We start from the raw sequence: 13,270 nt of genomic DNA on the forward strand, positions 1-13,270 counted from the left end.
TGTGAAACATCAGAGCGAATTTTGAGATATTAATTTTCTGCTCAAATTAAAATTCTGAAAAGAGATTGCCTAAGACTGTCAGTGTAGATGTCTCTGTTTGATGCTGTTTAATTCAATTTGTGTGAATTCAAACCAACTGTTCAAGAATAGTTTTTAATTGTTTACGCTGTTTTTATGAGCAAATTTATAGATTTATTTGTTCATGAAGCTGTAGGGCTTTAAAAAAGGCTGCAGGTCTACTGTGTGTATGTTCATAATACTTTCTGATTTCATTCACACTGATGCATGTGGAAAGGTAATTATTTGCAATGCATCTTTTTTTACAGTTAATTACAGAGAGGCAGGGCATTGATTTAAATATAAAATGTTGAAATTAACTGATTAGGACATTCACGTTTGAAGAGGATTTACCTCAGAAGAAACAATAGTGTAGTAATTGTAATTTTATAATTATCTCACAAATAGATTTTCACACTGAATGAATAGTGTGGATGTAAGACGTTACATTAAAAATAATAATATTAATAAGATACTAAACAGGACAAGGTGTACAAAGTCGAGAGTCACATTATTTCCACACTCAGACACTGAGTATGGAAGATGCTTTGTTTGTTACGTTTCTCCACTCATTTATTCAGGGATTGTCCTGTAACTTGCCACCCGTCTGTAGATGTTGATTTCTTCTTATTGCCGTATTAAAATGTAAACGGGACCAGAACAGTAGGTGGCACTGTTGCATAAGGCAGAACGGAGCACCACAGCGCTTCCCCACCGCTGCAGAACAACATACCTGTTAAAGCTGTAATGAGTTTCTACTAATTCAGCCTTTATGTCCTTCCTTCACAGATTGACTCCTTTGAGCTGCTGTATTATTATGACGAACAGCTGGGACACTTAATGTGGTATGTGTTCATGATAATTATTGTATATATATATATATATATATATATACTGCATATAAAGTGCTCGGAAATAACTGGAATGTATCAGAATTCAGGAGTGTTTTGCTGTGAACCGGTGTTTGTTGACCTCTTTCTGTTTAAATCTGACTGGTTGTGAATGATGGATGCTGTGTCTTTTGAAAACACATAGACGCAAGAAATCAATTAAAGAGCAAAGGTGTAGATTCAGAGAATTTGAACACTTTAGGGGGCTATAACTGCAGCCGGGTATCAGTGCGCTGGAATATATTCCATCTATTTTCCATCTAAATACAAAACTGATTTTAGGATGAGCAAAATGAGGAGGTCAGCGGTGAAAATAAATCCAACAACATGCTGGAAAATAGAAGCAGAATCAATTTTGTCTGATAACAAAATAAATGATTGAAATCAATTTTTTTTCCAAAGATTTAGGCGAGCAGCAAGTGGAAGAGGTATATCTCTCATTCTTTTTCTTGTTACGTGCATTTGCCTTCATGCCTCAATCGGCCGATAACGCCCCCGGAGTATGTTTTTACTCTGGCGCTGACACAATGTAAGTTTGCGCTGGATGATGCTGCTGTGTTGTGTGTGTGTGTGTGTGTGTGTGTGTGTGTGTGTGGTTTGAATATTGCACCTCGAGACAGAACACACACACAGTTAGAAAAACAATATGCTATCAAATGAAGGAAGAAAATACATTGTGCGGTGGTTTCTTAACACATTGGTTCTCAGAAATCTAATATGACAGTGTGTTGAGATACTACCTCAGATTAAATTCTGATTAAATCCATTAAAAGTGTATTTATGTATATTAGGATGGGGGGTGTATGTCATATAACCACAGGTACAGACATTTTACACACATACTGGACACACAAACTAAGCAACGACAACACTGTTTCTAAGCTACTTCAAACATGTCTTTGGCGTTTCTGTACTGCCATTTGTTGACGCTCATCCGCACACATATACGCTGATACCGAGTTATAATATGAGCTAATATTGGCCAAAAATCGGACAAGTTCTAAAGAATACTGGTATAAAGGCAGCCAGGGATTAAGCTGGAGTCACATTTCATTCGCTGAGTTGATTGTTGTAGGAATGACAGGCTTTTTTTCAATTCATCATTAGATTTTAAAATTGTTTTTTCTTTTTTCATTATTGATTCATCTGTTGATCATTTATTCAATTAATCGTGTCGTCTATCAACTGTAAAAAAAACGAGTCAAGAGTGACGTCTTCAGATGTCATTTGAGACGTTGGCATCAGAGAAGGTTTGGAGAATTTTCTCTTTCTTCTTTTTTTTCTGAAACAGTAATTCAGTTATCAGAATAGTTGTTTTTTGTCAACGGATTGAGTAACCGTTTCAACCCGAGTTGGTTTATTTAGTTTTACAGTAAAACTGTTAATACAGAGTTTGGTGTGAGCACTGTTACTATAGTTACCGCAGTTTAATACACTGATTTTGAACTGTTTCAGGTGTCCTGGTGTGGTGATTTGAACTGAAACCTATTGTCAGTTGAACATTTCCTACAGCCATGTTACAATATTATTTATTAATTATTCTCCAAGATGTTCAGTTTGAGAAACAAATATCAGTACAAACTTCTTTTTTATCCAAAGCACACAGAGTTCATCTTCAGAGTAAAAATAAATTATTCTTTTTCTCAGTCAGCCCTGAGGGATTCGTGAAGTGGTTTTGGCTCAGCTGTTGCCCGGCCAAGGTTTCAGAGATTGTGCTGGCGCTGGCCTTAAGCTGAGTGGAGTTGAGGATCTTTCTTAGGATTTTTGTCAAATGAGAGTTTTAAAGGTGATCTATTATGCTTTCATTTTTTTCCTTTATGCTTCTTAATATGATCACCTGCACCAGACACAGCAAGGACAACTCGCTCAGTCTGTCTCAGTTATTCGCCCGGGCTAATTAGGACTACTCTAGTTTTTGGAGGTTGTTCCGTATGTCTCGCATGAAGAGCATTTTTGTTTATGAATATATAATATATAGTATAAAATATAATATTCCAGCTGCTTTGCCTCAGCTCTCTGTGATTTATGGAGTTTCCTGATGGACAAATAGCTTTACTTGTTGCTAAAGTAACTGCTAACGGATGCTAACTGTCGCTGCTGTTTACTAGCCGTCCTTTTAGCTGACAGCCCGGACTGGGAGCTCCGTAAATCGGGAGAGTTGAGGCAGAGCAGCCAGAGGACATCAGCGGAAACACTACAAAATATTTTCTCCAATAAAATATAATCCAGTTTCACCGAAATGAGTAAATAAAGCTATAAAGTTGTGCGTGTTGAAAGCCATGCAAACATATACGCATACTCTAGTGGAGTCCCAGAATAAAAATGAAGAGCTGGAAGTGAGCATAATAGATCCCTTTTAACAATTTATGTGGAATTACACAAATAAAACACATGTACATGTACACCTCTTCTCTGATTTGAGACAATGAATGTGCTGGTCTACTGTACAGTTACGGCCTCTCGTTTTATTTAAGGTATATTCCTTTCTTCATCATTCTGTTCATCTACTTCACCGGCTGCTTCACAAAGGCCAAAGAACAGAAGAAGATTCCTGTCTCTGGTTGGCTGTTGCTGGGACCCAGCGCCCTCTACTATTGGTCAGTCTTTTAAATCCTTCTGTGTGTTTCCATGAGTACATGACTTGTAGCGTTTTGTTCAAGAGTGAATGAAAGGTTATCTTTGACATGAAAAAAAAATACTAAAAATATGACACATGTAAACAGTATAAACATAACAATGAAAATGATACAATGAGATAAAGATGTGTAAATTTGCAGGACTAACAGGGTAATTACATCGGCATTAACACTGACTAACTAATGAACATGTACCCTAATCATTCTGCACTCAAAGCCACATATTTAAACTTCTTTTGGGGAACATTTTACATGCAAATTCTAGGTTGTCCAATCTATTTTTAGAATGAATTGCTGTCCCAAAAAGGTATGAATGTGACAAAGTGTACAGCAGCATGTTTTAGGCAGAGCATCACCTTCTTTTGTCAGATGATGGACAGTAAACAGAGTGTAATGTAATTACAACTTGAGGTTGCTTAAAAATGAAAGCAATTCATATCGCAATGTTAACTGGCGCGAACAATTTAAATGTTTTTGGGATGAATGAATTGCACTGTGTGGTTTTGGATCAGAACAAGCTCTGTTATTTCTATCTTCACTTTGTGCAGAAATTCAAACCGGGGAGAGGAACGTTGATGGTCGTCACAAACCTAAAAAATATGCCTTTTATAAAAGCTATGACTTTTTATTTAACTGCTGAAGCAGTGAACATTTCCATTGTTAAACAGTTTCCTGTGACAGTATATAGTCGTATTGTGTGGTTATTGGGAATGTTTCAGTTGTAACGAGTGACTGATTAAACGTTAGTATTTCTCTCTGGGTTTACGACATAGGTACTTGGTCACAGAGGGACAGATCACTGAACTTTTCCTGATCACCTTCCTTGCCATGGTTGCCATGGTGATATATCAACAGCGTAAAGGGCTCAGCGCAGACAGCAACGGCCTGTTCCTGTTCTGTAGTTTCAGTGGTACTGTGCTACTGGTGGCACTGTGGGTGGCCTATCTGTGGAATGACCCGGTGCTACGCAAGAAGTACCCTGGGCTCATTTACGTGCCAGAACCCTGGTCCTACTACACATTACACATTACACCTAAAGAGCCACTGAATAACATCCGACCAGGTCTGTATACCTCTCTGTTTGAAGAAAAAAATTATTCTGAACGCATATGTTTGTATGAACTGACTGATGCATGTTTTCTTTCTTCTGCAGATTTCTGAGATGCAGATTTCTGAGATTGTGGCAGCACTCAGGATGACGTCAATACTGATGATGTGATAATGTGCAACAACCTCACTGCTAAACACAAGGTCCTGCTGCCTTCAGCCATAAATTCGAAAGGGGATTTGTGTCCTTTTTTTGGTGAAATGTTACTTTATATGTCTGACTTGAGATCTGAGACTGATGTATTAGGCCAGTACTGCATGTCACATATAGCAGGAATAACTGAGCCTTTTCTCAGAAATGTTTTTTTAAATCTAATGTTAAAACGTGTGTTTTGCCCAATGGGAATTTGTTTTATTTATTTGTTGTTTTTTTTTATTGAAGGTGAAACCAGGGCAGGGATTAACCTGCTGAAAAACAAAAGGGCGGGCTGTGGTCCTCTTTTTAAACCCCCCAAACATTTCCCCATGTGAGTGTAATGTCAAAGAAATTTTAAAAGATATTAAATGTAGATGTTGGCACAGGACCCCTGTGTAAGATGGGGCTTCAAGATTGGGTAAAAATGCAGGAACCATTTTAGGGCCCTTTAACATTTGAGTTGTGCTTTAGTGGTGCATCGGTTTATTGATACCAGAAATGTAAACTTTGATACAATACTAGTAGTAAAAACCAATACTCTATACCGTATTTTGATACCCCGGCTAGAAAAAGTCCTAGCCACACAAAATAAGATTATTTTTTATTATTATTCTTTTTTTAAATGAACCACAGTACATGTGGTATTGAAAAAGTATTGAAGTATCGATACTTTGGACAACCTTAGTGACTATTACAAATAATTAACACAAAGTAATTGCCACTCAGACAACCTGGAACCTGTGGGTCTCCTGAGAACGGCATCAACTGTTCTCACCGTTAGTAAATATTAGTTAGACCAAGTTGAGCTTTTACGAACAAACTGAAGGTGAATATACTGTATGTACGGTATATTCACTGAAAAATCAAATCATCAAAAAAGACGAAATGCTGTGAGGTTGATCTCTAACAGTTCAGAAGAAGAATGTGTTGTTTGTTCAGTAAATTGTCTGCCAGTCACAGCTTTTTCTGCCTGACTTCCAAAAAGAAAAGAAGACAATGGGAGTCATTTCTAATCCTGACTGTCTAAACACAGTGGTGTAAAATAATATATATAATATATTCAACATAGCACTTTCCAAGCGAGATGCACAAACTTCAATAACAAGATATAGATATGGACTACCATTAGAAGAACAATGGCTTCAAAGTAGCAAAAACAACAATTTAGATACAAAAAAATAAAATCAATATAAGTTCAGTAAAAAAGATAAAACAGCCAAAGACAAGATAAAAGAGAACGTAACAAAAGTCTGATGGTAGCATCACTGAGCAGTATTATATAAACAACAGGGTCTGTTGGTCAGTTAAATGTGTTTTGAAGGAGGATTTAAAAACAGAAACTCTGGAATGGAGGAATGTTTCTGAACTTTTGTATTTTGTTTTTTTAAGAAAACCTTTTCTCAGGTATGAAATGTTTCACAGTTTTTGGTTTTTGATTATACATTTTGGTGAAATGTTTAATTGCCATGCTAATTTAGACATGGAAGCTGTTGTAGTGTAGATAGATAGATAAAGATAGATAAAATAGAGCTGGGCACCAAACAGCAGAATAATCAGAAGATGATTTATCAGAAGATCAGGGGGGAGGATGAGAGAGAACATAACCCTGAGGCAGGTGACGCAAGAGAATAGGAAATGCCTGGACAGTGTCAGAGACTTATCTTAGGTTTTGGTTGGTCCAACCTCCAACAATGTTGTATCCGAGCAGGCCAGAGAGGCAGTTTAAAACGCTTCAACCAAACTGACTCCAAGGATCAGCTTATTTCCAGCAGTGCCTTGTTGTCCAGGAACGTTCAGTAAATCCAGCCAGTTCTTTGAGCAACTCCCACTCTCATTACCTTTATATATGTCACTTGTGAAATATGCCCAGAAACAGCATAATAAGCATATACTTCACAATTATGTCCTCCTTCTAGCTTCTTCCACTCCTCTGTCATGCTGCCTTTGTTAGTTTTTTTTTTATTATTCCTCTTCTCCTGCTCACAGGTGTGTCTGATTGATCTTCTCCCTTCCCCCACTTTCCTCTCTTGTCCAAGTAGAAAAGGGTTATTTCCTTTTTTTCCTTTCTGCTACACTGAGCTATTATATTTCCACATGTGGTCTTTATAACCTAACCCTATTGAGAACATACACTCTTTGACAACATGCTTTGTTGCATGTGGCTCAGTAATGTAGAGTATAAGAGACATCACATAAAAAGAAGTTCATTTTACATATGCTTTTACATTATTCATAAGGTCAAAGAAACAAGAGCAGATGACATACAAATGAATTTGATAAATTCAAGTGTAGTTCAAGAGGCTCTCTGCTATTGATCGCAGGAACTGTACAGGAGAGGACAATTTTGATTAATTGTTTTTAGTAAATGATCAAATACAGATATTTCTGTCCTGAGTTTCCATCTTGAGCCCATAACACTGGTTTTAGAGCGGGACACAAATACTGTAGCTGCTGTTACTATGGTCGTAATTGACCTATTCAAAGCATCTGATACTGTAGACTGTTGCCTGGCTACATTATATTGGATTTGATATTCATGTATGTAATTGGCTAAGAAACTATGAGAGAGACAACAATCTGATAAATTGGAAAGCCATCATATTCGTAACGAGGTGTTCTACAGGGTTAAATCTTAGGTCCAGTTCTTTTCACTATTTATCATCAACAATATTGTTTGTCTTTGGCAAATAGTCATGGCCACCTGTACGCTGATGACACAGTGTTGTATTATGTTGCTGATTCTGTACATCTAACGGTCATTAACTTACAGTGTTCCTTTAACATTCTGCAAGATGCTCTTTAACTAAAACTAATTTCATGCAGTTTTCCAGAACAGTTTTTCTTGGATTACAGTGATGTGATTTATAGGCACGCATCCTCTTCAACTCATTTATTATCGGTAATGTCTGTGGTACAAGTCATTCTATTTGATATGATGTGGTTAGGTGGTCTTCTTTCCATGAGAGACGTGATACTCTCTGGTATTTTTTTTATCTGTATAGCTCTTATTGGAAAATTACCATATTACCATTCAGAATTGCTTTGTCACTCAGATGGGCTTTATCAGAACTGCTTTTAATGCTTTTAAATACAGCCCCTCCTCAAATTAATACAGTTAACCTTTGGGTGATATCACCTTTTCTCTGTTTTTATATCTCTGTTGTTTTTTTCTTTTTCTTTGCTTTTGTAATTGACACTGTCATAGTAAAACAAAGTTGCCCCTTAATGGGCGGCACCATGGTGTACCTTCATCACAGCAAGAATGTTCTGAGTTCAAACCTTATTTATACTGTCAATGGTTCAAACCCACTGGCCAGCTGGGGACTTTCAGTTTGAATGTTCTCCCCTCGTCTGCCTGGGTTCCCTCCGGGTGTTTTAACTTCCTGCCAAAGTCCAAAGACATTCAAGTTAGTTGGCAACGCTAGATTTGCCATAGGCGTGAATGTGAGCGGGAAGGGTTGCTTGTCACTATGTGTCAGTCCTGTGAGGAACTGGAAAAGCGGTTATAGATAATGGATGGCAATGATCTCTCGAGTTACTTTGCTGATTTTTTTTTTTTAAATGTTGAGTAGCCATCTTTGTCTTTGCAGTTATTGTTATTAATGTAAAATTGTGATTGTTTTGTGTATTTACAGTATTATTCTTGCTTGTAAAAAAACTGTTCTGTTACTGGTTAGATTTTACTATGTTTATCTTCAATAAAATGTTGAAATTTACCTTCTACCTGCTGGTTATTACCTAAATTTGTCTCTTAATTTGACCCTGAACATACTTTAAAGAGCATATGGCAGTTTTATTTGTGACAACACAAATAGTTAAATGATTTAAAATCTCGTTATTTATTTACAAACCTTCCTCCTATTATATGGCACTGTAGTATCACATGGTGATTGACGGGTAATAATTGGTTGCCTACTTTTATTGGAAGGGGGAGGGGAAGGGAAAGGACAATGCAGCACTTTGGCTCTGGTATCTGCGTTTCCACAGCAACACATATTAAATTACGCAGAGGCTTACAGGTGGTGGACTTTAAACAGAGGTGGAGGGACAGGTGACGTGGGCAACATAAAACTCTTCTTCCTGGAAAGAGCCAAACCAACTGCGAAAATGGTAAGAGCAGAAATTCTTTCCATTAAGCCTTTTTTCATATATATCCTTACGTAACAGCAATTTTGTTGTGTACTTACCTGACAAGTGATGCCGAACTATTGTCACCTTGCAGGCAAAATTCTTCAAACAAGTTCAAATCAATGGTAAGAGTGTTCTACGGCACACATGTTGTTTTCCATTTATTGCTATTATATATTGGTGTTTGAAATGTATTATTTGCTATTCGTCTTCATATGTACAGTATATTTGTCTTTCAATAACCAAAACAATGTTGAAAAAGATAATTTTGACCTTGTTTAGTCTTATTAGTCTGAAGTTAATTTGTCTTTGTATGATGGACAAACTATACAGAAAAAAGTCCCTTACTAAATAATACAATGAAATAAACTGCTGGTGTGATCCAATACTTTTTCCATTTCCCTTCAGAGTTCAAGGAGTGCTTCTCCTTGTATGACAAGAAGCAGAAGGGCAAGATCGAAGCCAAAGACCTGATTACAGTTATGCGCTGCCTCGGCACAAGCCCCACGTTTGGTGAAATTGACAGACATCTACAAGCTCACAAAATCGGTAAAGCACAGCATACAGTAAATACATACAGTTTGTGGGCCTTTGTTTGAAGGCTGCAAAATCTTGTTCAGGTTGACAGAAGTTAAAAAAAGTCAAAATAGGTCTTATACTAAAACCAGAAGAATACTACAAGTATTTTATGTGTGCTGTGCAGTACAGAGGTAGGAACTTTTCATTCAGGAGAGGAGGTAGAGTTTGTTTTTAAGTGTACAGCATTTTTTTCAATGTTATTATTAGGTTATTATAAAACCTTGAGTTCCAGGCTTTTAGAAGGCAATTATCAAGTGGCATATAAACACAAAAGAAACCTTTTTTTTTTTTGCTTTGAACAAAAAAATAATCAATTCGGTTTATTCATAGAGCTCAAAAGGGAATATTTGTCTCAGTTTATACAGCCTCTTTCCCTAGATCCTTAAAATAATTACAGAGAAATAGAACAAATAATAATTATAGAAGAATCCCCATAACCATTAAATATAATGTAATTCCTGTCAAAACTTACTTACTACGTCAACTCACGCAGATTTTTTTCTTGGTTATTGACATTAAACAAACCTAATTTCTGTGCTATATTTGTGTTTAGATAAGAAAGGGGAGCTGGACTTCTCTATGTTTCTGACAATGATGCACAGACAGATGCAACAGGAAGACCCCAAGACAGAAATCCTGGAGGCCTTGAGGATGACGGACAAACAGAAGAAAGGATACATCCAGGCCTCTGAGCTCCGGGCCAAGCTCACCATGTTAGGAGAGAAACTCACAAACAAGGAAGGTACATATCTTATTCACCTATCACCTATTACATAAATCAGACTAGAGACAGTCTGTAATTGTTGGGACAGTTTGACTCTATAATATAAAACACAGGGCAGATTGTAAGGTTACATTTTAAGGCATTAACACTAAAAACCAATGAATATGTTGAATTTTGTAGCACTTCAACACACAATATAACAGCACCCCCAAATACCCTTGAACGTGTATGTCATTGCTTCATTCAAAATACTGAACTGTGTTGAAGGAGAGCCAAAACAATGAATAACTCATGTCTGTCCTGATACTTGACTGCAGTGAATATCACTATCAGGGTTAAAACATTGTGATTTCTAAAGAGGAGTTGGGATTTTGATTTGGTTGGAATTAACCTGTTTATATTAGATAAGACTTTAACTGATGTGTGTACCCATGAAATGACAAAAATGGATACATATTTCAGTCAAAACAGTGGCTTCAAGCCCAGCCTGCCTCTACCGACACACATCATCTTTTCCTTACATTTGTCACATTTACTATGTCTTCCCGTGGCACTTCGAGCTCCACAAAGACTACAATCCACTGTAACTGACTGCAGTGAGTCTGGCTTTAGAGTTCAGCTCAGTGTCTCCTTGGGAATTACAAGCTGCTTCCCTAAATCCACTACAATTTGTCTTGCCTCATTGATACAGTAGCTGTCCTGTGACCTGCTTGTGTAATACAGCTTTCCCCCAGATATTGACTGCATTTCCTATAGACCTTAACCTGACTATCTTCTTTTCTGCTGTGTACCTGGTTGTATCTTCAGGTGTAGGTTCCTGAATACAGACACAAAATGCTGCCATATTGTGGTAACTGGTGGAAAGTTGTAGTCAAACAGATGTGAATATATAAAACATATGCTCTATATTTATAACAGCACAACTAAAAATAAAGCATGCACTGTTACTATTTGAAGATAATAACAGAAGTCAATCTTTGCTTAGCGTCTTAATTCTTTCTTTCTTCCAAAACTTTGAATGTTTACTGCAGCTGGAGTCTGTGTGTCAGAAATGTCAACATTGACGTTTCACTCCACATGTGAAGTGATGACAGTAGAGCCAAAGCATCAAAAATGGATTGTCCAACATTTTTAAAGCTAAGAGTATAATGGAAGGGCTCCTGCATGGATGCTGATATCCAGTTACATTTCTGGGGATTGATTTTGATGCCATTTGTTTTTGAAAGCCCAAGATCAGTCATTCATACAGTTACTGGCTTCAATGCAACATAAAGATTTAATTCAAAGTACTGTCAGTGTACTGCCTCTGGATGGGTGCTGCGCACATAAAGCAGTGAAGCTCTGCAGCTTCCCAGTGGGGAGACTTCCATCAAGTTGACGGATTCCCAAATTATTGAAGCAGATAGTGATGCCACTGTACTAAAAGAGCCGACAATAGTGCTTTGAAGCCGTAATTCTCACTGTTGCTGCTCTAATACACCAGCTTGAGTATTCACCATTGGCATTCAGGAGATTTTTGGTTTGAATTTAAAAAAAGAACGACTGACTTAGATGCCAAAACCACGGAGCCCTCCTGGGGGTCAAAAAAGAAGAAGAAAAAAAAAAGAGCCATGTATAAATCTGAACTCTGAGATGGGGAAATACATTTAAAGGATATGCCATTCTTGTGTCAATGTAAGGGAAGCTTAAAGTGACCCCTCAATATGATGAATATACTGTTCTTCGTGTAAACCTAATTAGTGGAAGTAATCCTACCTTTATTTTGTTCAATTATGGTTTCTGATGCATTAATTAGACATTTTACTGTTGTAGCTGGTTGAGATGGAACTAATTTTAACTACTTTATACAGTTTTATAGTTTAATCTATAACAATGATAATAGACTGATCATATTTTTTATCTAAAATCTTCATAGTAACCAGTAACTACAGTTGTTGAATAAATGTAGTAAAAAGTATATTTCCCTCTGATTTCTAAGCTTTCACATGGAGTAGAAATTCAGATTAATAAGTTAATTTCAGTTTTGCTAATCACTCTATGAATAAGAAGTGCACTCAGAGTCAGCACAGAGGTTATGGTTGTTGCCAGCTCTGCACTTTGACAGAGTTGTTGTCAGACACTCAAAAACTCCCACAGTCAAAGACCAGTAGGGATTCTCTAACCTCTGCGTTTTGAATAATCGTGGGAGACAGATGAGTTTTCAGGCAGCGCTCCTCGATCTTCAAGTTCACTTACAAAGCTGTTTCCTCTGTCTTCTTTGTCTAGTGGATGAGCTCTTCAAAGAGGCAAACGTCAAGTCAAACGGAGCCGTCAACTATGAAGATTTCACCCAGATGGTGACACTGCCACCTGTCGATTACTGACCTTTCAAGAAAAAACTTCAGAACAACAGCCATGATGGGGAACTGACTTGAAATACACCGAACACGACTGAACACGTTGTAAAGGATTGCGGTTGTACTGTTTTGTAACCCCCCCCAGTCCAAAAAAATAGTTAGAATTTATGTAAGCAAGTTAGTAATTTAATTTAGTTTTATTTTGTAGTATAAAGCACAGTGTATAAATATCCATATGTAATATGACATTAATGATTAATAAAAGAATAACATTTTGTCCAAAACATGTAAATGTTGTATCACTACTACAACTTACATTATGTCATTTTTATAAGGATTACTGTACATAGCAATTGTGGGCAGGTAAGCATCATATTAGCCACTTGGCAAAATATAGTCTTGATTTTGTGCTTGAAAACCAACATAATCCAATACATGTACAAATATGAATCTTTAGAAAACAGAAAAAGTACAGAAACAATCAGTTCAACAAACTAAACTGAGAAAAGTTGCTGTGATAGGCTTTACCCTGCAGTCAAACATCAACTGTATTTCAGTGTGGGAGTATGTTTATAAATGGAAAGCAAATGCATCGATCAATTACAAATGTGATTGACCCTTTATTACAGCCCTCCCCTGATTGTCCAATCAGTTTAATAATTGTAATTAAGCTTTGG

At 36.9% G+C, this 13,270-nt stretch overlaps 2 protein-coding genes across 2 annotated transcripts in view; both read left to right on the forward strand.

Annotated features, from left to right (window-relative positions):
* Positions 1–8,549, forward strand: part of cln6a (CLN6 transmembrane ER protein a) — a 13,671-nt gene extending 5,122 nt beyond the window's left edge. The window contains exons 5-8 of the mRNA XM_035652477.1: positions 847–902; positions 3,422–3,544; positions 4,357–4,646; positions 4,737–8,549. Of these exons, the coding sequence (XP_035508370.1) occupies positions 847–902; positions 3,422–3,544; positions 4,357–4,646; positions 4,737–4,744 (477 nt within the window). The 3' untranslated portion in view covers positions 4,745–8,549. The remainder of the gene's footprint in view (positions 1–846; positions 903–3,421; positions 3,545–4,356; positions 4,647–4,736) is intronic.
* A 310-nt stretch (positions 8,550–8,859) lies between these two features.
* calml4a (calmodulin-like 4a) lies at positions 8,860–12,919 on the forward strand. The gene is made up of 5 exons (XM_035651691.1): positions 8,860–8,936; positions 9,049–9,079; positions 9,363–9,503; positions 10,087–10,275; positions 12,523–12,919. The coding sequence occupies exons 1-5, from the start codon at positions 8,934–8,936 to the stop codon at positions 12,618–12,620; spliced, it is 462 nt and encodes a 153-aa protein (XP_035507584.1). The 5' UTR covers positions 8,860–8,933; the 3' UTR covers positions 12,621–12,919.
* Positions 12,920–13,270: the final 351 nt, after the last annotated feature.

The sequence above is a fragment of the Morone saxatilis genome, unplaced genomic scaffold (assembly GCF_004916995.1).
Source record: "Morone saxatilis isolate NCDOM2014 unplaced genomic scaffold, NCSU_SB_2.0 Contig11, whole genome shotgun sequence".
NCBI classification, from domain to species: domain Eukaryota; kingdom Metazoa; phylum Chordata; class Actinopteri; family Moronidae; genus Morone; species Morone saxatilis.

Excerpts from the sequence above, each read along its gene's own strand:
- calml4a (XM_035651691.1), top strand. Across the intron at positions 9,504-10,086 it reads TCTACAAGCTCACAAAATCG|ATAAGAAAGGGGAGCTGGAC; the intron begins GTAAAGCACAGC and ends ATTTGTGTTTAG. Across the intron at positions 10,276-12,522 it reads GAAACTCACAAACAAGGAAG|TGGATGAGCTCTTCAAAGAG; the intron begins GTACATATCTTA and ends TTCTTTGTCTAG.